The sequence below is a fragment of the Musa acuminata genome, chromosome BXJ1-5, assembly GCF_036884655.1.
Source record: "Musa acuminata AAA Group cultivar baxijiao chromosome BXJ1-5, Cavendish_Baxijiao_AAA, whole genome shotgun sequence".
Taxonomy (NCBI): domain Eukaryota; kingdom Viridiplantae; phylum Streptophyta; class Magnoliopsida; order Zingiberales; family Musaceae; genus Musa; species Musa acuminata.
In genome coordinates this window covers 8,116,060-8,141,237 of record NC_088331.1, presented here as the reverse complement: position 1 = coordinate 8,141,237, position 25,178 = coordinate 8,116,060, and the positions used below count along the sequence as shown (strand labels likewise).

The window sequence follows — 25,178 nt, the reverse complement described above, 5'->3', positions numbered from 1 at the left end:
TGATGGGATCAGAGCAACTGACAGAAGTAATCCTAACATTACTGTCAAACAATAGCTAAAGAGTGTTGGTCGGTAACTCGGTAGACTCGGTTGGCCCACGACAGAAAGGGGCCTTCACACTTCGCAGTTCCAAAATGTACATGAAGTGATCCTCACGTCATCCTTGAGGATAGACTTCGACTGCGGTCATGGGGATTAAAGAAGAATCTTTTAGGTGGGAGGTTCGAGAGTAATGTATCTACTTCTGCTGGAGAAGGTTAACTGATTCAGCAAGCAACAAGCACGGTGGGCTTCCATGATCTGTACTGCATGGATATATCTTCTTTTTCTTTTAAGAAGAAGATAAAAAAACTGCAACAGCGTCTAATGAGACAGTGAGGTTCTGCTGGCAGCTTCTTCTCTGGATATATCTTCTTTTTGTTTTAAGAAGAAGATAAAAAAACTGCGGCAGCATCTAATGAGACAGTGAGGTTCTTCTGGCAGCTTCTTTTCTGGAGAATATGCTCGCTGAAAGAGTGGTTTAGGGTTTTTGTTAATCAAACATGACCAGCGAAGCATGGCGTCTCAATCATTGGAAGCCAGAAGGAACCACAGATTTGGTCGGCGGGCTGCTACAAAACAAATCTTTTCAGTGGATTGAACGTTGTTTGATGGCTAGAGAGAGAGAAAGAGAGAGGTTAACGAAGCCTGTTTTCATGGAAGCATCACCATCACGTTTTTTTTCAGAAGGAAAGCTCAGTTCTACCAGCAACAATCCATATTATTTACAAAAACTGCAGCTCAAGTCAATTAGCCTTTCTGATGATGGGAATTAGCTTCATTTTGAATACTGTAGAGTAAGAAGTGTGTGTGTGTGTGTGTGTGTGAGAGAGAGAGAGAGAGAGAGAGAAGCAGGCTCGCTGAAGATGAGGGAATTATTGTTGTGACATGCACCTATAAGTTTCACTTATTCTAGAATTAGGACATAAGAACTTGTACCAAAAACACTGAACTGGAGCATGGCTTAAGTGCTAGAGAAGGTTCGATATTGTTCCTTGCCACAAATTCGTGTGTGATTTGCTTCAGCTTTGAAGGAGAAAAATCTCCGAGGCCGCATGTCGCCACTTCAAAGATAATATTAATACATGGTGCACAACAAATCGAGATGCTCTCAGACCTCACACGAAAGAAACTGTAGCAGCATCTTTGCAGTCCATCCCTTTCTCGCCCGGTTGTGGCCTCTCATCTCTCCATCCTTAACTGGTTGGAATGTGTCGTCGGCCTCTCACGCGTCTGTCTTGTTTGAGTTTATTTTGGGCTGATGTGAACCTTTGCTCGCCAATGCCCCCACAGATTGTTGCAATCGTTACCGGGCTCAGCCCATGCGCATAACTTCTTTACCTTTCCCTTTCATGCTTTTCTTTCCATCTGCATATATATATATATATATATATATATATATATATATATATATATATATATATATATATATATATATATATATATATATATATATATATATATATATATATGTACGTTTTGTTGTGGGTAGATTTACTTCATATATATATATATATATATCTGCATATATATATATATTTACTTCAGGATGTCTCCATGCAAGATGCAGTGTCTTCTTTCTCGACTGCTACTACGCCAACTGATGGGGATATAAACAGGAATAACCTTTGTATAGGAACAAATACTAGAAGACCAAAATACGCAGCGGAATAAAATGGAAACACAATCAAACAGAACACTAAGATATATGTGGAAAACCCCTTCAATGTGAAGGGTAAAAACCACGGGGCAAACTAGAGATAATCCACTATGAGAATAATGAATGTACAAATCTCAATCTCTTGCCCAAAACCCTAGTAACAACCACAAGAGAATAACTGGGATACAAGGATCACGTCACTGCCCACAATATCTAAAACTTCCAAGTAATCACAGCAAGAGCCTACTGTAGATTTGATCTAACCTGAGATGAGAACACTGCTAGATGATTGAGAATAGTCTCGCTGCGTTGTCCTTGTCTTCTTCCCTTTCTTTCTCTTCCTTTTCTGCCTTGTTCTCCTTCTTCTCTTTGGAATCTCGTGGCTCCAAAGATCTGCCTCGTTGCTGCCTTTTTATAGCTTTAATCTGCCTCTAAAACGCAGCCACCACACCCCCCTAATCTTAATTAGGGTTAGGTTAAGAGGGGGTGTGGGCTGTGGGCTGATAAAGCCCACATGGGCTGAATATGGGCCATCAGCCCAACAACCTCCCCCTTCAGCCCATAAGGGAGGCTGTCCCATGACTCCTCAATGTGAAGCCATACCGACCAACTGTCGGCATATCTCCTGTCTTTCTTTTGGTAAGGTCTTCGTCAATATGTCTGCTCCGTTGTCATCTGTATGAATTTTCTGAAGCTGTAACTGCTTCTCTTCAAATACATTTCGAATCCAGTGGTATCTGACATCTATATGCTTTGACTTGGAATGAAACATTGGGTTTTTACACAAATGGATGACACTCTGGCTGTCACAATGCACCACATAATTTTCCTGTTTCAGCCCCAATTCTTGTAAGAATTCTTTCATCCATAACATTTCTTTGCATACCTCTGTAGCAGCAATATATTCTGCTTCTGTGGTGGAGAGAGCAATACACCTTTGTAACCTGGATTGCCATGACACAGCTCCCCTTGCAAAAGTAAGTACATAACCTGAAGTAGACTTCCTCCTATCTATATCTCTTGTCATATCTGCATCTGTGTAACCTGTTAACACAGGTGGTCCACCTCCAAAGCTTAAACAAACCTTAGAGCTCCCTCTGAGATATCTAAAAATCCACTTCACTGCTGCCCAATGCTCTTTGCCTGGATTTGCAAGAAATCTACTAGTAACACCCACTGCATATGCGATGTCCGGCCTCGTACATACCATTGTATACATTAAACTTCCAACTGCTGAAGCATAAGGAACCTTTTGCATTTTCTCCTTCTCCTCATCACTTGACGGACTCTGTTCTGAGCACAACTTGAAGTGACCTGCAAGAGGAGAACCAACTGGCTTAGCATTGCTCATACTGAATCTTTCCAATACCTTCTCGATGTATTTCTCCTGTGACAACCAAATCTTCTTGTTTTTCCTGTCACGAGAAATCTGCATGCCTAGTATTTGCTTTGCTGGCCCCATGTCCTTCATTATAAAAGACTCACTCAGTTCCTTCTTCAACCTATCAATTTTAGACATATCTTTCCCAAGAATAAACATGTCATCAACATAAAGTAAGAGAATAATAAAATCCTCACCAAACCATTTGATGTACACACAATGATCTGAAGCCGTTCTTTTGTATCCATTTTCTGTCATAAATGAATCAAACTTTCTGTACCACTGTCTTGGAGCTTGCTTTAGCCCATACAAGCTCTTCTTCAACTTGCAGACAAAATTATCTTTACCTTTGACTTTGAAGCCTTCTAGTTGCTCCATATAAATTTCCTCCTCCAAATCACCATGAAGGAAAGCTGTCTTCACATCTAACTGCTCAACCTCCAAGTCCTGGCTAGCAGCAATACCAAGAGCAACACGAATAGAAGACATTTTAATAACAGGAGAAAATATCTCTTCAAAGTCAATATCTTTCTTTTGACCAAAGCCTTTCACAACCAATCTAGCTTTGTACTTTGGTTGAGAACAATATTCTTGAGTCTTCAACCTAAAAACTCACTTGTTCTTCAAGGCCTTCATTCCATTTGGTAGCAGCACCAAATCATAAGTGTGGTTCTTCTGAAGAGCATCCATCTCTTCCTGCATAGCAACTAACCACTTCTCTTTCTGCTCACTCTCAATTGCTTCCTGGTAACTCTCTGGTTCACCTGCATCAGTAAGCATCACATACTCATCTGTAGAGTATCTTCTGGAAGGTTGACGTTGTTTAGAAGATCTTCTCAACTGAGGTTCTGCGGGAACTTGCTCTCCTACGTCTTCTTGCTCAACATGTCTTGCAGGTAAATCAACATTAGGCTCTACACTATTTTCCTGCACATCTCCCCCATCACCCTGATATACTGGAGGAATAACTGGGTCACAATCTGCTAATCCTTCTACAGAAGTCTTGGCTGGTGCCTTCTTCTTCAAATCCTCAAAGGTTTAATCCTCAAAGAAGACCACATCTCTGCTCCTGAACACCTTCTGCTTTTCTGGATCCCAAAGCCTGTAACCAAACTGATCATGTGAGTAACCAAGAAAAATACATTCTTTAGACTTACCATCCAGCTTGGACCTCTCATTATCTGGAACATGTGCAAATGCACGACAACCAAATACTCTCAAATGCCTGTAGGAAACATCTTTCTCTGACCATACATGCTCTGCAACATCACCATCTAGGGTTGTACATGGTGATAAGTTGATCACATCAACTGTAGTCCTCAAAGCCTCATCCCAAAACCTTTTGGGTAGCTTGGCCTGTGAAAGCATACATTTGATCTTTTCCATGATGGTGCGGTTCATCCTCTCTGCAATTGCATTATGCTGAGGTGTACCAGGAACTGTCATCTCATGTTGGATCCCATGTGACCTGCAATAGTCATTAAACAATCATGTATACTCACCACCATTATCTGATCTTATGCATTTCAATTTCCTTTCTGTCTCCCTTTCAACCCTGGCATGAAACTCTTTGAAGACATTAATAACCTGATCTTTGGTCTTCAAAGCATAAACCCAAACTTTTCTGGAAAAATCATCTATAAAAGTGACAAAATAAAGTGCACCACTTATACCAAGAACATCAACAGATTCACCAGGAGTTTTTGTCCTCAAAGGACCACATACATCTGTATAAACACGGTCTAAGGCATGCATTTTTCTAGACAAAGCAGCACTAGCAAATGAAACTCTATGTTGTTTACCAGCCAAACAATTAATACAAGGGTTCAGATGTATACCTCTGAGATCTTATAATACCTCTCTCTTGGAAAGAGCTTGCAGCCCCTTCTCGCTCATGTGTCCCAATCGCCTATGCCACAACTCCATACTGAAGTCTTTCTCTATAGCATTTAACTGCTCACCATAAGCTTTAGCCTGCAACCTGTATAAAGTATGACATTTCTTTCCACTAGCTATAACAAGAGAACCCTTACTGAGCTTCCATTGCCCTCTGTGAAATCTGCTTTCATAGTCTTCATCATCTAGTCTTCCAACTGAAATTAAATTCAGCCTCAAGTCAATCACATGCCTCACATCCTTAAGCACCAACTTGCAGCCAAGGTTGGTCTTTAAATGGATATCACCCATGCCAATGATGTCTGCTGTGCCATAGTTGCCCATCTTGACAACACCAAAGTTTCCAGACCTGTATGTAGCAAAAAACTCTCTCCGAGGTGTAGCATGATAAGAAGCACCTGTGTCAATCACCCACTCAAGATCCTGACACACACAAGAAAAAATATCATCAGAAGAAGACAAAATCAAATAATTGCTAGTCATAGGTGCCCAGCAAGCCAATCACGTGAGTGATGGCACGTGTGACTTGATACATAATCTTTTTGCTTATTATATTTTGGCGTATATCACTTTATAACAATTGCATATGTGCATATATATATTGTGATGTCCTTGGATTTGTGCAATGGGAATCGGATCATGATGAGATCACGATAATGAGATCGATTCACCTTTAAACACATATCCTAAATAATCCCGGTCATAGGTTACTCGAGAAGGACATCGTGATAACCGGATAGACTGGTGTGCTGTATACCCGTCCATATGATGGATGCAGCTGGTCTCATAGCTGCTCGTGTAGGGACACTAGGGATACAGTACAGGTGCTCATTGGAGAATGAGTTCACTGATTGATCCGCTTACGGAATGCTGGATGGTTGATGATGCCTTATTGTCAGACAGCGATTCCGTAGTCCTAGTGGTGTATCTGGTCCTTAGACTTGAGACACCAAGGATGTCCTGTATGAGTGCTCCACTCTTTGATACCAGACTTATAGGTTTGGCTGTTCCCAGATCTAGTACAGCTGGTCATTGGGAGTGGTAGTCGACCTTACGAGGGCTATTGAGTGTCGACAGAGGATCATCCACTCTCGGCGTCATGAGAGGAATATCGTATGTGTTCTTGCTCAGACAAATCCCTGGCCAGGGTCATTCGGGTTGAGAGAGAAAGAGTTCTCCGGGAGAATCCGATTAGAGCGAGACTCGAGTAGAAACCGTATGGGTCTGACAGCACCATGCTCGATATACGGTCTCTGGGATATTAGATGGATGAGGGACTATAGGTACATGGTAACTGAGGACAGACAGGTCCAATGGATTGGATTCCCCTGTATCGTCTGGGGACTACGGCGTAGTGGCCTAGTACTTCCGTAGTCGATGAGTCGAGTGAATTATTACAGAGATAATAATTCACTAAGTTAGAAGGAGTTCTGACAGGTATGACTCACGGCCAGCTCGATATTGGGCCTAGAGGGTCACACACATATGGTAGGCATTGCGATGAGTAGAGGTTCGGATATGAGATATCCGACGGAGCCCTTGTCTTATTGGATGCAGATCCAATACCCACTAGGGAAAGGACCCATTAGGGTTTTGACACGGGATCTCTATAAATAGGAGGGATTCACAGCCTCATAGGCTAGAGTCTTTGCTTGCCCTTCCTATTCTCCTCTCCCTCTCCACCTCAGAGTAGGCCTGGAGTTTTGAGGAGCGTCGTCGCAACCCTGCTGTGTGGATCACCGCTAGAGAGGAGGACGCTTGACCTCCTTCACCCTCTCCAAAGGATCTGCAAGGAAACAGGGATATACGATCTCCCTAGGTAACACAATCTCTATACGCAGTTTTGTGTTTTTGCGGATTTTTGCGCACCAATCTTCGCACGACGACGAACATCTTTTTGGGAATCGGGGATTTTTGTTTTCTTGTTCTTCCGCTGCGCATATGATGTCGCCCCCCAATGATTTCCCAACAGTGGTATCAGAGCCAGGTTGTTCGTGCGAATGATTGGTTTTGAACTGCGTGTATTGTGTTTAGGAAGAAAATTGACGTCAAAATCGTTGACGCAAAAGCGAGGAAGGGCAGCAACAGTTGCTACCCTCGATCTGCATGCCTGCAGCCACCTGCAGCGGCAGCCGCAGTCGCAGCCAGGCAGCACAGCGCCGGCGCATGCGCAAGCGCTGTGCCTGCAGCAGCCGGCCGACGGCCTGCTTGAAGCAGGCTTGCGGCCGGCGGGGCTGGCAGCGTGGGCTGAGGCACCGCAGGGCAGAGCCGCGGGCAGAGGCGCCGCGGGGCAGCAGCGCGGGCTGAGGCACCGCAGGGCAGCGGCGCCTGTGGCCGCTGCTCCCACGGGCAAAAACCCCGCAGGGGCGGCCGCCAGCGAGGCAGCACCGCCTGCGGGCGCTGCCTCGCCGGCAGAACTGCCCGCGGAGGCGGCGAGGGCAGCGCCCCGCCCCTCGCCGCACAGGCCGCCGCCGGCAGGGTGGCGGCGGCGGCAGCAGCGAAAAGGGGAAAGGGCATTAGGGTTTTCTGGGAAAAAGATAGTTTTGCCCCTCGGAATTTGAGAAATTCCAGTTTCTGTCTTTTGTCCAAATTACGAAAATACCCTTAGGAATTGAGAAATTCCCTACATGTCCCTGATTTCAGAAAAATATTAATTAATTAAAAGGTTTAGTTGATTATTATTTTTTATTATTATCTAGTAGTCCTACATGATGATGATTATTTATACATGTGATGTATGATGTGTGGACGGATGATCATGGACCGTGTGATGTGTGTACTTGTGATTATTATTATTGAGGTCTGCGAACCTCCATTATATTTCTCGTTTATTGTCGGGCCTGCGTGCCTATGATTAAGTTGTAATCACATGAGGAGGCACAGCGGGAGCGTGGATGCGACAGCGGGACCCACGAGACGGACGATCGTGATGCATGGAGATGCATCAAGATATCGACGAAACCGACGAGGACGAGATGGACGATCACAGGGCATGGAGATGCACCGTTGCACACATAGATCTTGATGTGAGTGATTAGGCCTACTGGCTCGGGCCTAATCATATTAGGTTGTGGTCCATGATCATCTGATGTGATTGCTTATACACATACTAGATAAGTATATATATTTGCATGCGATGTAGATATATATTAAATATGTATATGTGTGACATGTCATATTAGGAGACCAAATTATAGAAACATCTCTCGATAATATTAAGTCGGTAAACGTGAGGCAATTAGATTGACCCACGTGGCCTTCCATCGTTATGAGTAGGAACCGAATCCCGGTGTAGGTTGAGTTGGTCGAGTCCCTCGAGACTCACCTATATCGCGATTCGCTATCTTGCTTACGACATAGAGATGTCACCGGTGACCTGAGGGCATGATATGCTTGGTCGAGTCCCTCGAGGGTATATCATCAAATCAGACTCATCTTGTAACGAAGGTGTTGACTTAACCGAGCATCATGGTTGGTCGAGTCCCTCGAGGCCATGGTGATTCGGAGGCCGAACAGGACGGGAATCACAAGGAGTTGTGATCGGTAAGAGTTGCCTACCTTTTAGGCTTAGTGTGATTGGTCGAGTCCCTCGAGGTTACACTAAGACGCTGATTGGATCCTGATCCCCACTAGAAGTCTGCCGGAGACTTCCGTTTCACGTGCTGAGGGTGTCGCGTGACTCGTTAGTAAAATAGTGGGAGCATATTAAGATAGAAGTCCATATCTTGATAGTTTATTTCTTGCAAAATCTGCATGTTATTCATTTTGCTACATCTTTATTTTCAGAAAATGTCGCTTTCAAATCCCTTACGTGGCATACTTGATGTCAACCGCCTCACTGGTCCAAATTATACGGATTGGCTCCGTAACTTGAGAATTGTTCTCACAGCGGAGAAAATCGTGTACGTCCTTGATACAGTGATACCTACGCCCGAAGAAGGGGCAAACGAGGATGAGATCGCTCGCTACGTGAAGTACATTGATGACTCCACTCTTGCTCAGTGCTATATGTTGGGCTCTATGACTCCAGAGTTACAAAGACAACATGAAAAGATGGATGCCAGATCCATTCTCCTACATGTCCGTAAATTGTTTGAGGAACAGGGAAGGACTCAACGATATGAGATATCCAAGAGCCTTTTCCGCGCTAGGATGACTAAGGGGACACCGGTTCAGAACCATGTCCTAAAGATGATTGAGTGGATAGAGAAACTCACAGGTCTAGGAATGGTCCTAGAGGATAACTTGTGTGTGGACATTGTGCTTCAGTCCCTACCAGATTCCTTTTCACAGTTCATAATGAATTTTAATATGAACAAGCTTGAGGTGACTCTCCCAGAGCTCCTCAATATGTTGAGGGAGGCAGAGAGTACTATTAAGAAAGAGAAGCCAATTCTCTACACTGGTGAGACCAGAAAGAAAAGGAAAGCAGAAAGGTCCCTTAAGAAGGGAAAGGGCAAGGGCAAACAAGGTAAAGCAAAGGTTGCTAAGAAAGACCCAACAAAGGACAAAGGCCAGTGCTTCCACTGTGGTAAAGATGGGCACTGGAAGAGAAACTGCAAAGAGTACCTTGCAGAAAGGGCGAAACAAAAGCTTGATGAAGCTTCAGGTACATTCATGATCAGTCTCCATTTGTCAGACTCTTATGATAACACATGGGTATTAGATACCGGTAGTGCTTATCATATATGCAATTCATTGCAGGTTCTGGCAAGGCCTAGGAGATTAGAGAGAGGCGAGATGGACCTAAAGATGGGTAATGGAGCAAAAGTTGCTGTATTAGCTGTTGGCGAGGTCGCTCTACATCTGCCTAGTGGAGCTTTTATTGCATTAGATGCATGTTATTTTGTTCCTTCTATTATCAAAAACATTATTTCCATTTCATGTTTAACAGTTAGTGGATATAAATTTGTTTTTGAGAACAATGGTTGTTCGATATTATTAGATGATAAGATCATCACGAAAGGAACATTGCATAATGGTTTATTTATGTTAGACACCACTCCACATATCATGAATGTAAATGTGTCTAAGAGGAAACGAGATGAGGTGAACAATGCATACCTGTGGCATTGTAGGCTAGGTCACATCCATGGAAGAAGGATTCAAAAGTTGCTAAATGATGGATATTTAGATCCATTCGACTATGTGTCATATGCAACTTGTGAGCCTTGCATTCGTGGAAAATTGACCAAATCTCCATTTAGTAGAACTGGAGAGAGAGCCACTGAGTTGTTGGAACTCATACATAGTGATGTATGTGGACCCATGTCAACTCATGCCATTGGAGGTTACTCCTACTTCATTACATTTACTGATGATTTCTCAAGGTATGGATATGTGTACTTAATGAAGTACAAGTCCGAGGCCTTTGAGAAATTCAGAGAGTATAAGAATGAGGTGGAGAACCAGACTGGAAAGAGTATCAAAACTCTTCGATCAGATCGAGGAGGTGAGTACTTAAGTACAGAGTTTACTCACTTCCTCAAGGACCATGGGATATTATCCCAATGGACACCTCCTTATACACCTCAGCTCAATGGTGTCTCTGAAAGGAGAAATCGTACATTATTAGATATGGTACGGTCCATGATGAGTTTCGCTGAACTACCCATCTCATTCTGGGGATATGCCCTAGAAACCGCAGCTTACCTTCTGAACAGAGTTCCAACTAAGTCGGTAGTGTCTACACCATATGAGATATGGAAAGGGAAGAAGCCTGATCTTAAGGTTGTTAAGATTTGGGGCTGTTCTGCCCATGTTAAAAGACACAACCCCGATAAGTTAGAATCAAGGACAGAGCGATGCAAATTTGTGGGATACCCCAAGGAAACTTGTGGGTATTATTTCTATCATCTCGAGGACCAAAAGGTCTTTGTAGCTAAGAGAGCAGTGTTCCTTGAGAAGGAACACATTCTTGGCGGAGACAGTGGGAGAATGATAGAGTTGAGCGAAGTTAGGGAACCAAGCTCAAGCACCACTCTACAGCCCGAGTCTGTTCAGGTACCTAATACACAAGTGTCAACTTTACGTAGGTCTGATAGAGTATCCCATCCTCCTGAAAGATATGTGGGACATATTAGAGCAGAGGATGTAGAGGATATTGATCCTCAGACCTACGAGGAGGCTATTATGAGTATAGACTCCGGGAAGTGGAAAGAAGCCATGAATTCTGAGATGGATTCTATGTACTCCAATAAGGTTTGGAACCTAGTTGATGCACCCGAAGGTATTGTACCCATCGGTTGCAAGTGGATCTTTAAGAAAAAGATCGGAGTAGATGGAAAGGTAGAGACCTATAAAGCAAGGCTAGTGGCTAAGGGGTATCGTCAAAGGCAAGGTGTTGACTACGACGAAACTTTCTCACCCGTAGCAATGCTAAAATCCATCAGAATTCTATTGGCTATTGTAGCACACTATGATTATGAGATCTGGCAGATGGATGTGAAAACCGCATTCCTCAACGGGAACCTGGAGGAGGAGGTGTATATGATGCAACCTGAGGGATTCGTGTCCAAGAACTGCCCAGATAAGGTGTGTAGGTTACTTAGATCCATTTATGGACTAAAGCAAGCTTCCCGAAGTTGGAACATAAGATTTGATGAGGCAATCAGATCTTATGACTTCGTTAAGAACGAAGATGAGCCTTGTGTATACAGAAAGGTAAGAGGGAGCGCTATTAGCTTTTTGGTGTTATATGTGGATGACATCCTCATCATTGGGAATGACATAGGAATGCTATCCACAGTAAAGGCTTGGTTATCTAGACACTTCTCCATGAAGGACTTAGGAGAAGCATCTTATATCTTGGGGATTAGAATCTATAGAGATAGATCCAAAAGGATGCTTGGCTTGTCCCAGTCCAGGTACATAGAAACTATTGTCAAAAGGTTTGGCATGGAAAATTCCAAGAGAGGTCTCATACCGATGAGACATGGGATATCGCTTTCTACGAGTATGTCCCCAAAGACTCTAGAAGAAAGGGCGAACATGGATATGATACCTTATGCCTCAGCAATAGGGTCTATCATGTATGCCATGCTATGTACTAGGCCTGATATAGCGCATGCTCTGAGTGTCACGAGCAGGTATCAGGCGGATCCAGGCTTGGAGCACTGGAAAGCAGTAAAGTGTATCCTTAAGTACTTGAGAAGGACTAAGGATCTTTTACTAGTATATGGAGGTAATAGCCTTAAGGTTGAAGGCTACACTGACTCAAGTTTTCAGTCTGATGTCGATGATAGCAAGTCGAATTCAGGGTATGTGTACACCTTGAATGGAGGAGCAGTGTGCTGGAAGAGTTCCAAGCAAGATACCACTGCTGACTCGACCACAGAGGCGGAGTACATTGCTGCATCAGATGCAGCAAAGGAGGGAGTCTGGGTGAAGAAGTTCATCACAGATTTGGGAGTCGATACAGATAGCGACAAGTCGACTTCCTTATATTGCGACAACTATGGGGTGATTACTCAAATAAGGGAACCCGGGTCTCATCAGAAGTGTTCTGAGGAGGTTCCAGCTTATAAGAGAGATCGTAACCCGAGGAGATGTAATAGTGGAAAGAGTTCCATCCGAAGATAACATTGCAGATCCACTGACAAAGCCGTTGTCTCAAATTGTCTATGAGCGTCACAGGAGTCTGATGGGGATCAGACACATAGGTGATTGGCTTTAGGTCAAGTGGGAGATTGCTAGTCATAGGTGCCCAGCAAGCCAATCACGTGAGTGATGGCACGTGTGACTTGATACATAATCTTTTTGCTTATTATATTTTGGCGTATATCACTTTATAACAATTGCATATGTGCATATATATATTGTGATGTCCTTGGATTTGTGCAATGGGAATCGGATCATGATGAGATCACGATAATGAGATCGATTCACCTTTAAACACATATCCTAAATAATCCCGGTCATAGGTTACTCGAGAAGGACATCGTGATAACCGGATAGACTGGTGTGCTGTATACCCGTCCATATGATGGATGCAGCTGGTCTCATAGCTGCTCGTGTAGGGACACTAGGGATACAGTACAGGTGCTCATTGGAGAATGAGTTCACTGATTGATCCGCTTACGGAATGCTGGATGGTTGATGATGCCTTATTGTCAGACAGCGATTCCGTAGTCCTAGTGGTGTATCTGGTCCTTAGACTTGAGACACCAAGGATGTCCTGTATGAGTGCTCCACTCTTTGATACCAGACTTATAGGTTTGGCTGTTCCCAGATCTAGTACAGCTGGTCATTGGGAGTGGTAGTCGACCTTACGAGGGCTATTGAGTGTCGACAGAGGATCATCCACTCTCGGCGTCATGAGAGGAATATCCTATGTGTTCTTGCTCAGACAAATCCCTGGCCAGGGTCATTCGGGTTGAGAGAGAAAGAGTTCTCCGGGAGAATCCGATTAGAGCGAGACTCGAGTAGAAACCGTATGGGTCTGACAGCACCATGCTCGATATACGGTCTCTGGGATATTAGATGGATGAGGGACTATAGGTACATGGTAACTGAGGACAGACAGGTCCAATGGATTGGATTCCCCTGTATCGTCTGGGGACTACGGCGTAGTGGCCTAGTACTTCCGTAGTCGATGAGTCGAGTGAATTATTACAGAGATAATAATTCACTAAGTTAGAAGGAGTTCTGACAGGTATGACTCACGGCCAGCTCGATATTGGGCCTAGAGGGTCACACACATATGGTAGGCATTGCGATGAGTAGAGGTTCGGATATGAGATATCCGACGGAGCCCTTGTCTTATTGGATGCAGATCCAATACCCACTAGGGAAAGGACCCATTAGGGTTTTGACACGGGATCTCTATAAATAGGAGGGATTCACAGCCTCATAGGCTAGAGTCTTTGCTTGCCCTTCCTATTCTCCTCTCCCTCTCCACCTCAGAGTAGGCCTGGAGTTTTGAGGAGCGTCGTCGCAACCCTGCTGTGTGGATCACCGCTAGAGAGGAGGACGCTTGACCTCCTTCACCCTCTCCTAAGGATCTGCAAGGAAACAGGGATATACGATTTCCCTAGGTAACACAATCTCTATACGCAGTTTTGTGTTTTTGCGGATTTTTGCGCACCAATCTTCGCACGACGACGAACATCTTTTTGGGAATCGGGGATTTTTGTTTTCTTGTTCTTCCGCTGCGCATATGATGTCGCCCCCCAATGATTTCCCAACAATAATCACCACCCTGCACTGTAGCTGTAGTATTATCCTTTGACTCTGTAGACTCCACTTCTTTTCCCTTTTTCTTGTTCTTCTTAGGTTGCTTATATTGGTTCTTGTAATGTCCTTTCTCACCATAGTTATAGCAAACAATATCTTTTCTTGATCTTGGCTTGCTCTTACCCATACGTGAACTGCTTCTAGACTTTGACCTTCCTCTATTCTCTGAGATAAGTGCCTGTGAATCATTCTGAGATGTTGCCGAACTCTTTCTTCTCAACTCCTCATTCAACAAACTGCTTGTTACTTGACTCATAGTGACAATATCATCTGGTGCAGAATTACTAAGGGAAACCACCAGTGTCTCCCAACTTTCTGGTAATGAACTCAACTTTCTGGTAATGAACTGAGAAGTAACAATGCCTGCAACTCATCATCAAGAGACATTTTCATAGAGGATAACTGGTTAGTAATACTCTGTATTTCATTCAAATGCTCAGCAATAGAAGCACTCTCTCTATATTTTAGGTTCATAAGTTTTCTGATCAAACAAACTTTGTTGCCAGCTGTTTTTCTTTCATAGAGACTTTCCAATTTTTTCCATAGAGAATATGCAGAAATTTCAGTAGAAACATGGTGAAAGACACTATCATCAAGCCATTGTCTAATAAACCCAATTGTTTTTCGATCTAACCTCTTCCACTCATCATCTGTCATAGTTGTAGGTTTTGCACTATCCCCTTGCAAAGGTCCATACAAATCTTTGCAATACAAGAGATCTTCCATTCTTGGTTTCCATATCATCCAATTATTTTCATTCAAACTAATCATGCGAGAAATATTACTGGCCTCTATGTTCAAATACAAAAATTAAATCACCAAAACCCCGCTCTAATACCAGTTGATGGGGATATAAACAGGAATAACATTTGTATAGGAACAAATACTAGAAGACCAAAATACGCAGCGGAATAAAATGGAAACACAATCAAACAGAACACCAAGATATACGTGGAAAATCCCTTCAATGTGAAGGGTAAAAACCACGGGGCAAACTAGAGATAATCCACTATGAGAATAATGAATGTACAAATCTCAATCTCTTGCCCAAAACCCTAGTAACAACCACAAGAGAATAAATGGGATACAAGGATCACGTCACTGCCCACAATATCTAAAACTCCCAAGTAATCACAGCAAGAGCCTACTGTAGATTTGATCTAACCTGAGATGAGAACACTGCTAGATGATTGAGAACAGTCTCTCTGTGTTGTCCTTGTCTTCTTCCCTTTCTTTCTCTTCCTTTTCTGCCTTGTTCTCCTTCTTCTCTTTGGAATCTCGTGGCTCCAAAGATCTGCCTCGTTACTGCCTTTTTATAGCTTTAATCTGTCTCTAAAACACAGCCACCACACCCCCTTAATCTTAATTAGGGTTAGGTTAAGAGGGGGTGTGAGCTATGGGCTGAATATGGGCCATCAGCCCAACACCAACTCCTCCCTTTCAACGAAAACACAGCCTCTTCCTCATCTGCTCCGAGAGCGATCCAACTTGAAACCTGAGAAGTGTTGGCAAAAGGGCAGAGCGTGCGATGAGGAGCAGATGAGATCCAAATAACTATTTCGGAAGAAAGGTGCTTGTATACTGCTGCTCCGGCATAGTTTGAGTCGATGCATAACGAGTTAATTATATATATTATATTATAGTTAATTATTTTTAGTATACTGATCTTATATTTAAAAATATTATATTAAAATATTATTATTTTATATAAATAAAAAAGTACGTTTTAATTAGTTGTGATGAACGATGACACCGTTGAGGCCATCGGTGACTATAGTGGATGAAGATAATGACGACAAGAGGTAAGAGTCATTTTGTACTTGTGTCGACGTCGACGTAGTTGTAGAGCAACGAAAATGTATTGACACAATTGTCAAGCGATTCTCATCTCTTGCTATCGCTCTTCTCCTCCACAATAATCATCTGTGGCTTATAATAATATTATCGTCTATGACTATCAATTGAAATATTAAAATTATATATATTTTTTATTTTCATATTTTTATTTATAAAATTGATAATATTATGATAAATAGATTTAGATGTTTTATTTTTATAGTTATAATGATGTCAATATAATTTTAAAATATAAATATTAAAAAAATAAGGATAATTAGCTACAGTGTAACATAATTAGCCCGTACTCACTATTGGCTTCGTTTATACTCGCATATTACTTTCCGATCTGGCACAGTACAAATCACTACAGAGGTTCGTCGCATCCTCGAGAGGGATCATTTGGCTCTTTGGCCACTTTTGGCCCCAGGTTCTCATCACCACAGTGAAACAAGAACTCCATCAATTATCCCTCCTTTCATATCATATCAAACATCACACTGCCCTTTTGCTTTGCTTATACCATAAAACTGTAATATAAAGCAAAGAAAAGTATGATGAACGCAAAGATATCTCATCAAAGTCGGCTTCATATCATGTCAAAGGACAAACTTGTGCCCCATTGTTTCCTCCCCAAAGGACAAAGGAGCCCGTAAGCGAGCTCAACAAAAAGAAAAGCCAACAGAGTACATAGTTTAGTGGCTGTATCTGGGTTCTCAGGTAAGTATAATTTTTCTCTGTGCATTTCTTGTTTTTGACTCTCATAAAGGAGATCTAATCGGAAGATGTCTTGCATACCATGAATCGAAAGCAGGTCCATATGTGTACTTTTGTACGGATTTCAATTCTGTTGTTGTTAAGAGAAGAAGAATGCATTACGGCGCAATTGATGGCAGAGCCTCGTTTCATCCCTCTCTTCTTGACCCCAGAACTAGCATGAGAAACCTTTTTCTTCTCCTTCCCTCACGACCTACAGTATCTTCTTCCCTACACAGTCATGAGACCAACAGCAAAATCGACCATTACAGAGTAGCAGTAGCTCCGAGGGGTAGTATCATCGTCTTCGACAAGACCCTCCCCCTTCGTCCAACTCTTCCGTCCTCATTCCCCAGATACCAAGCAGGAGGACCATGGAGGAGGTGTGGAAGAATGTGACTCTCAACAGCCTCTACCAAGACAAGCCCATGACGCCTGTGGACTGCTACCGCCACGACCACCCGACCTCTTCACCTTCCTTCAGGGGCATGATCCTACAGGACTTCCCTGCCGGGCCATTGAACAGGCCCCTCACCATCTCTCCACCTGCCGTCGAAGAGCTACCGGTGCCACCTCCTCCATCCCCTCCTGCCCACCCTCAAACAGTCGTCAATTTGAACTCGGGTTTGGAGTTCCAGCACCTTGTAGTTGATGCCAACTCCCGCTCCAATGCTAGCAAATCCAATGGCCGGTACTCATCCGCATTCTCGCCCACTGGGCTCTTCTCGTGCTGCTCCAACAGAAAGATGACGAGGGAAAGCCTCGCCATCGGCATTGATCGCAAGCATAAGAGACTGATCAAGAACCGGGAATCTGCCGCCCGATCACGCGCAAGGAAACAGGCATATCCATCTTTCTCTTCGACGGTTTATATGGCTTGGCTTAAGTCTTCATTTGCATTCTTTCATGATCAATCCGGTGCAGGCGTATACCATTCAGCTAGAGCTGGAAGTTGCCCATCTAAAGGAGGAGAATGCCAAACTAAAGAGGCAAAATGAGGAGGTAGACTTATTTGTTAGAGATGATCTTGGTGTTCCTGATGTTTTCATTCTTTCGGGGTTTTAAGATGACCTTTCTTTTACGTGTTGTTGATTGTTGTACTACGGGGCAGCTGCAGCTTCGTTTGGCAATGGCTACCCAGCTACCCAAAAGAAACACACTCCAAAGGAGCTCCACACCGCCATTTTGAGGCAGAATGGAAGAGAAGGAGAACATTTGGCTGCAGCAGAGGATCTCTCTCCACCACTCTCATTCCCCTGTTTCCTTCGATCTATTACGTGTATCTTGCCCTCCTCGCTTTTCCTTTTCACTGAAACAAAATAGTAGTAGGAGCTCTGCTATGCAGAAACTGAAGAATCTGATGGGTAGCCTATCACTGAGCTCCTTTCTTACTCCCTTTTTTTCCCGCTAATCAAGCACATCCCACATTCTCTCTCTCTCTCTCTCTCTCTAACCAGGTAGGACTGGGTTACCCGGTAGTTTTACTATGGCGTAAGACTGTTTTCAGCCAGATTCGCATGGTTAGATGACGACCCTTATAATAGAAGGCAGCCAGCATCGCTTGCTTAGCAGTGTGGGGGTGAAGTGACTCTCCAAATAAGAGGGAGGGCCGGAGACTGTCGGTTGCCGGCCGGGAAAAGCTTCGTTGCATGCCGGGCATTTGGCTTGTAGCGGTGCGGGCCACTTGGGCTCCATCACGAGCACTGCATGTCAGCTGGATATCCAGCGTCACTGCCACTCCGTTCCGAGGTTTGCGTACGTGCTTGGCACCGCTAAAGTTCTGCTATACGGCACTGCCATGACACGATGGGAAGGGAATCTTGCAACCCTCAGGCCTTTGACCAAAAGTGTAAAGTTGACCATTCAACACCTTCGATTTCCGGTTAGCATGGAAAAAATAATCGAACCAGCATTATCGAAGTTGCCATAATTGTTGATTCCCATGCATGTTCCAAACGAGCTCACCATTGCTCACATACCGACGCTTACGAGAAGCCACGGTAAGTATCATCGACTTAGGGGCATGCGTCCGAAGAGGGAGACTGAAAGCGGAAACATGTACTCGTTAATCCGATTTGACTAGAGAAAAAGTCAAAACATTGTTTTGTACTTAACTATTGAGTATAATGGATCGTTTTTAGAAGGCTGTATCAAAGGGTTGGGCTTAATCGGGAGAAATATAAGTCAACCTTGAGTATCTATCTTTATAAATAATCATATTGGTAAAGCAACATATTAAAGTCTTGTGCGCATTTATGAAGTATGCATTGCGTCCAAGTGTATTTCAAGTTAAATATTATTTTTATTTTTTTTAAAAATCATATGTATCAAATACTGTATCAAATACTGATTTGGTTGTAGTAAACGTGTTGGTCTGTGCTTGTGAGTATGGTATGAGATCCATCCGAGGAACAGAGATATGTGGGTGGTGAAGGCGATCCAAGTGCGGTGGGTTTTGGATCGAGGTGTTCCAAACCCAGCCGCAACGGTGTCCTGTTTTCGTGGGTGAGAGAGCAACTTTGGCTATCATGCTCCGCTATCCGAATCTCCCCGGAAAAGTGATCCTAATTCATGTGAAGACTCCAGACCAAATCAGGCTCGACGTTGCGTTGGGTCGTATATATTTCCTACGTGTATGTTGCGGCGGGTCGTATATATTTCCTACGTGTATGTTGCGGCGGACCACCAGAACAAAAACCCTCTCTAAGTCGCCCCTTCTCTCGTGGATTCTTCCCCAAGGATTCCCGTCTCGTCTGCCGCCGTTTGATATTTGCCCTAATAGAGAGAGAGAGAGAGAGAGAGAGATCTGTTCTTGAAAGGGTCGGATCGCATCGGGAGAGAAGCAATGGGAAGGGTTGCTCACGGTCTCATCGCTCGATCCCTTCTCCGCCGCAACCTTGCTCCTCCCCCCTTCTCCTCCTACGCCGCCGCCGCCGCCGCCGCCGCCCAGCGGACGGTCCCAATTGCATCTTCCTGCGGCACCGCCTCTGATGTTGCGACCTCTCCGAGGCCGAGATGGTGGTTGTTCTCTCTCCCGGTTGCGCCTTCGAGGTCCGTCTCTGTCGGCCTGGCCGGAGCTCTCTCCTTCTCCTTGACTCTTGTGACGGCGGCCGAGGCGAAGGAGCCTCCGTCCCCCGAGCTGATCCCCAAGGATGTCGTCCTCTACCAGTACGAGGCCTGCCCCTTCTGTAACAAGGTCAAAGGTGAGTCCTTTGTGTTGGATTCTTGGCCGACGCTTGCTTTATTATGGATTTGAAGGAATTAGCCGACAAGATGAGCTGCGTATCTTTTAATTTATTGATTTACCGATGCAACTTCCGGTTCGACTTTGAGTACAATGCGTTCCGTGAGTTATTCGGTTGAAGTGATCGTACTTTGCATTAGGCGATGAGCAAGATTACGTAGCAGAAAAATTAGCCACGACCGATGATGTATATACAGGATTAGGAGGAAAAATTTGTAATTCAATTCTTTGGATTACATACATGCTGCTTCTTTCATGGAGGACCTAAAAAAGCTAATACAGTTGACAGGGGGCTTAAAATACAATTCGTGTAGATATCATTGGTCATACATGATGTTGAAGGAGTTTTTGACTGGGGGATGAACACAGTACTATTAGGGTATCAAGTTAATCATCTTGATATGCTAACTTTGCTAATTGGCACATCTAAGTTTCTTTCATCAACCTATTCTTACCAAGTGTTCTTTAAAACTTTAAAGAAAGGATAGGTTGTTTCTCTTTTCTCATGCACCTTTCATGGAATTTTTGAAGTCGAAGATCTCTTCAATGACAAGCATGTGCCATACCACTAGCAGCCCTGTAGGCGAGAACTTGTTGGTTATATATTCATGGTTGTACTCAATTTACCAATTCCGGTTTCTAGGTTATTTTATTCACTCAATGGCCGGTTCTAGTTTTGGTTCAGTTTCATGCAAGCATGTAGTATTGATGTCCTTGAAGGTTCAAGGATATTTGACTAAGAAATTACTATTGATTATTTTCTAGCAGTGTGTATATTTATCTTTTTAACTATGGTTCTCATGTTATTCTTCCAGCTTTTTTGGACTATCATGATGTACCATACAAAGTTGTAGAGGTCAACCCTCTCAGTAAGAAGGAGATCAAGTGGTCTGATTATAAGAAGGTTCCCATACTGGTTGTGGATGGAGAACAGCTAATTGAGTCATCAGGTTCTATTGATTTCGTATTGTTTTAAGCAAAGATATTTGAATCGTCTGATTTAATGCTTAGAGATATGATAGGTGGCCAGTACATAAAAATTCTTTACAAGATTTCTTACCAGCTTGTCAACATTTGGTTCCTGTTTGCAGATATAGTTAAAAAATTAAGCCAGAGGTTCCGTCCTGAGAATTCTGTCATTGATGAGGAGGAGACAAAATGGCTTAGGTATGCTTTTTCCGAGAGCCGTTGGTTAGATCATATTTTAAGAACATTGCTTTACATGCTAGAAAAATATGGATGTGCATTTGTAGTGTTTGAATTAGTACTTTTTTTTTTGAAGTAAAAGTAAGTCTATTCAACCATCAACTGTAAATTGAGAACATTGTTCAGAAGAAAACACTGGAAATATTTATATAGTTGAGAGACTCTAATGCAGCAGATATGACCCAAATTTGTACCATATTAAAATCTCACTTAAAACAATAAATTAAATGTTTCATTATTTGATTTTTCTGCTATATTCAGTACTCCAGCTTGTTCATAATCTTTGATATATTTTAAAATTTATGCACTGACAAATTTTATTATATTATGCTAGCACTAGAAGCTCTTTGCATTTAAAACAAGATACACAGAGACTGGTGGTTATGCACATATTGAGATTTTCAAGTTGCTTTAATAAAAAACATATGTTATTTTATCATACAAGTTAAGTTTGAGTTCTAGTAGTGGGATGTGATGCTGATGCCATGATACCAGCATTTTCTCAAAGGAATCTGCTCTTGATACATTTTGCTTCATTGTAGGTGGGTTGATGATCACCTGGTGCATATGTTGTCACCAAATATATACAGAACTACTTCTGAGGCGCTGGAATCATTTGATTACATAGCCAAGCATGGTTTGTTCTCTTGATGGTCAAAGCAAACCCTTTTAATTCCATTTTTCATTTTTTTATTAAGGATCAAATCACTCCAAGAAGAATTGTTATATGTTCAAAGAAAATGCTTAAAGATAATCTGGTTGTTAAAGGGCAAATTCTCATATTCTGTGAGACTCACAAGATTGACATTAGTGTTACAGTATTATATAGCATGTGGAAGAGCACTGGTAGACTTTTATATAGGCAAACCAGTTTTAAAAGAAATCCTGATGTATTCCAGACCCTCACCTCCAGCCTGTGTTTCTCTTCTTTTATCAGTAAATACAGTTTTCTTTCTACTAAGTGTACATTGTTTTCCAGTTGGTTTGATCGTTTGCCTTCTTTCCCTCACTATGATAACTATCATTTTTGACTGTAACTGTTTGAATTTGGCCAGTTGTAGAACCACTGATATTATTATTCAGCAATACAAATCTTTATAGATGTCCCTGTTATGATAGCTAAATGGGAAAATCATAAACATTTACATTTATATACTAAATGACATTATGAAGTGTCATTTACATTTATATTCCAGACCCTCACCCCCAGCCTGTGTTTCTCTTCTTTTATCAGTAAATCCAGTTTTCTTTCTACTAAGTACATTGTTTTCCAGTTGGCTTGATCGTTTGCCTTCTTTCCCTCACTATGATAACTATCATTTTTTACTGTAACTGTTTGAATTTGGCCAGTTGTAGAACTACTGATATCATTGTTCAGCAATGCAAATCTTTATAGATGTCCCTGTTATGATAGCAGCTAAATGGGAAAATCATAAACATTTACATTTATATACTAAATGACATTATGAAGTGTCTCAATGATCTGCATTTTATAATCAACAATTTTTTTTTTCTCTTTTGTTGTGTGTATTTGTCATTCTGCAAATAATTGTCTTTGACATTGTGATTAGAACCCTTTTAATTTCAGTTGCGACCATGAGGTTGCTTCAGATGTGGTTGAGTATAAATTTTGTCGTATAAGTATCAATCTGTCATAAAATTATAGTACAAAATAGACAACTTTCTAGTGTGAGACGGTTGTGCTGCCTGAGAATTAACTATTGCCATTGGTGGTTGATTTCTGAGCTGAGTGGATATCCTTATTTGAATTAACTATTGCCAGAATATTTCAGAACATATTTTGTTACTAGTGTGTTGTTACTCAATTGTCAGAATATTTCAGAACATCTTTTGTTACTAGTGTGTTGTTACTTGATTGTGAACACTCTGAAGGTTGACATGCTTCTGTGGGAAAATTTATGGTCTAGCTATCACTTCTTTTCTGGTACAACTCATAAAAATCCTCAGATGACTATTTTTTACTTCTGTAGGATCTTTTAAACATTTATAAACCCAAATACTTTCAGATAAACTTATCAGCTGCCTGATAATTCCTTCACAAAAACTTTTTTAGCAAGCTCAGCTAGGCATTGGAACGTCAACGTCACATGTAAAACTACCTGTGATTGCAGGAAACTTTAGCATGACAGAGCGGTTCACCGTGAAATATGCCGGAGCGGCAATCATGTACATGGTGTCCAAGAAGCTGAAGAAGAAATACAACATCACCGACGAGCGTGCTGCGTTGTATGAAGCTGCACAAACGTGGACCACAGCACTTGATGGCAGAGATTTTCTTGGTACCCAAGCCTCAAACTTGAGGATTGATATGAAAGTTATTTTGTTTATTTGCTTCATTACTAGCCTCTATAAACAAATTTTTTCTTGATTTTCCTTCAGGTGGTGCAAAACCCAACTTAGCAGATCTTGCTGTCTATGGTGTGCTGAGACCAATTAGATATCTGAAGGCTGGTAAAGATATGGTGGATAACACTAAGATTGGTGAATGGTACCAAAGAATGGAAATTGCTGTTGGAGAGTCATCAAGGATTGCAGCCTAATATGCAAATTGGTTTATTGCCAACTGATTTTGTTAAGGGAAAGCACAGAATTCTTTTCAGTCCTTCCTTGCAGTAGTTTTTTTTTTTTTTTCTGATTATGTTTTACAGAAGCCAAAACCAGTTTTGGAAAACAGTTTGCCAGTTATAAATTGAGAGACTTAATGGGGAGATCTTATTGTTTCTCTGCCAGACAGGAATATCAATCATGTTTCATTTAAGAATAATCGTGATTTGTATGGTTTATGTATTGAGGTCGTTTCTCTGCCAGACAGGAATATCAATCTAGTTTCATTTAATAATAATCCATATTTGTATGGTTTATTTATTAAGGTCATACTTGTGAACATTTTGGAGTTTGGTTTATTTATGCTTTTGCTTTTTCTGTTCTCTTTTCTGAAATAATTTTATTGCCAACTCAATCTAATTTATCCTTAATTTCTTGCAGTATATTTAAGCTATGAAAGGTTATAACCAAACTAAGGTTTTAGGGCTCTATATTGTCGAGTCGAACAATTTAGATTTAGGTAGATCTCAAAGATCTCTTCATTTACTAAAATTTAAATAACTATGTAATTTTTGGATTTCCAAAGTTTCTTCCTATCCATCTAAATAACTATATAGAATGGATAGGACAGTCGAGCACGGCATGGGCGTGCCAAAAATATAGGCTGGATGGATGATGACAAAATTGGTGGAGCAACGAAGCAAGCAATGATTCGATTGCATAATTGCAGCAAACATCGATTATGTGGCCATCTTGTTGTGATCTGCCTTCATGTTTCCTCCATACGAACAGGTACGACAAGAGATCATGCAGCATACGAATTCACCCCTCGGCAGGGATGAAGCTGAAGGGAAGAGAGGATGACGAATAGTTCCGAATGATGCTGGAGATCAAGGAAGAAGCAGTGACAACTGCGGACATCCTACCGATGATTCATACTACTGCTCATGTTAATTTTATGACGATTACATTTCTTTCAAGAACTTAACGAAGGTACGGCAACAATAGCAAAACGTATACTTCACGAGAACCTCTAATCAGCAAACTCTGCCTGCTACTACTACTACCACATACAATAGGGTTTGTGATCCAAGACGGCGATGATCTGCGTCAAGATATCAGCACGAGGCGACTCTCGGATCTCTGAGCCTCACGTTTTACACTGCATGTGAGACAGATGCAGAAAGAAACAAACTCAGCTCGTTCGATGATTCCTCACCTCCACGCATCTATCCATCCACCAAATCCACAGTCCATCGAAGTAGGTGCACAATATCAGCGTTTACCACTACTAGAGATTGAGATCACCAAGAACCATTGAATAGCTGGGTACAGGAAGCTGGCTCGCAACCACAAAGCAA

The 25,178-nt window shown here is 42.3% G+C and overlaps 2 protein-coding genes across 2 annotated transcripts; both read left to right on the top strand.

Annotated features, from left to right (window-relative positions):
- The first annotated feature begins 16,845 nt into the window (after positions 1-16,845).
- On the top strand, positions 16,846-18,013 carry LOC135675216 (bZIP transcription factor 27-like). Its single transcript, XM_065185492.1, has 4 exons — positions 16,846-16,860; positions 17,099-17,644; positions 17,727-17,804; positions 17,920-18,013. The coding sequence occupies exons 1-4, from the start codon at positions 16,846-16,848 to the stop codon at positions 17,989-17,991; spliced, it is 711 nt and encodes a 236-aa protein (XP_065041564.1). The 3' UTR covers positions 17,992-18,013.
- Positions 18,014-19,505: 1,492 nt separating this feature from the next.
- Positions 19,506-24,142, top strand: LOC135673548 (uncharacterized). Its single transcript, XM_065182594.1, has 6 exons — positions 19,506-20,005; positions 20,862-20,996; positions 21,138-21,213; positions 21,795-21,889; positions 23,385-23,552; positions 23,653-24,142. Exons 1-6 carry the CDS (start codon positions 19,648-19,650, stop codon positions 23,811-23,813), a joined length of 993 nt encoding a protein of 330 aa, XP_065038666.1. The 5' UTR covers positions 19,506-19,647; the 3' UTR covers positions 23,814-24,142.
- The last annotated feature ends 1,036 nt before the right edge of the window (positions 24,143-25,178 follow it).

Excerpts from the sequence above, each read along its gene's own strand:
- LOC135675216 (XM_065185492.1), top strand. Across the intron at positions 17,645-17,726 it reads GATCACGCGCAAGGAAACAG|GCGTATACCATTCAGCTAGA; the intron begins GCATATCCATCT and ends AATCCGGTGCAG. Across the intron at positions 17,805-17,919 it reads TAAAGAGGCAAAATGAGGAG|CTTCGTTTGGCAATGGCTAC; the intron begins GTAGACTTATTT and ends GGGCAGCTGCAG.
- LOC135673548 (XM_065182594.1), top strand. The coding sequence starts at position 19,648 with ATGGGAAGGGTTGCTCACGGTCTCATCGCTCGATCCCTTCTCCGCCGC. Across the intron at positions 20,006-20,861 it reads CTTCTGTAACAAGGTCAAAG|CTTTTTTGGACTATCATGAT; the intron begins GTGAGTCCTTTG and ends TTATTCTTCCAG. Across the intron at positions 21,890-23,384 it reads TGATTACATAGCCAAGCATG|GAAACTTTAGCATGACAGAG; the intron begins GTTTGTTCTCTT and ends CTGTGATTGCAG.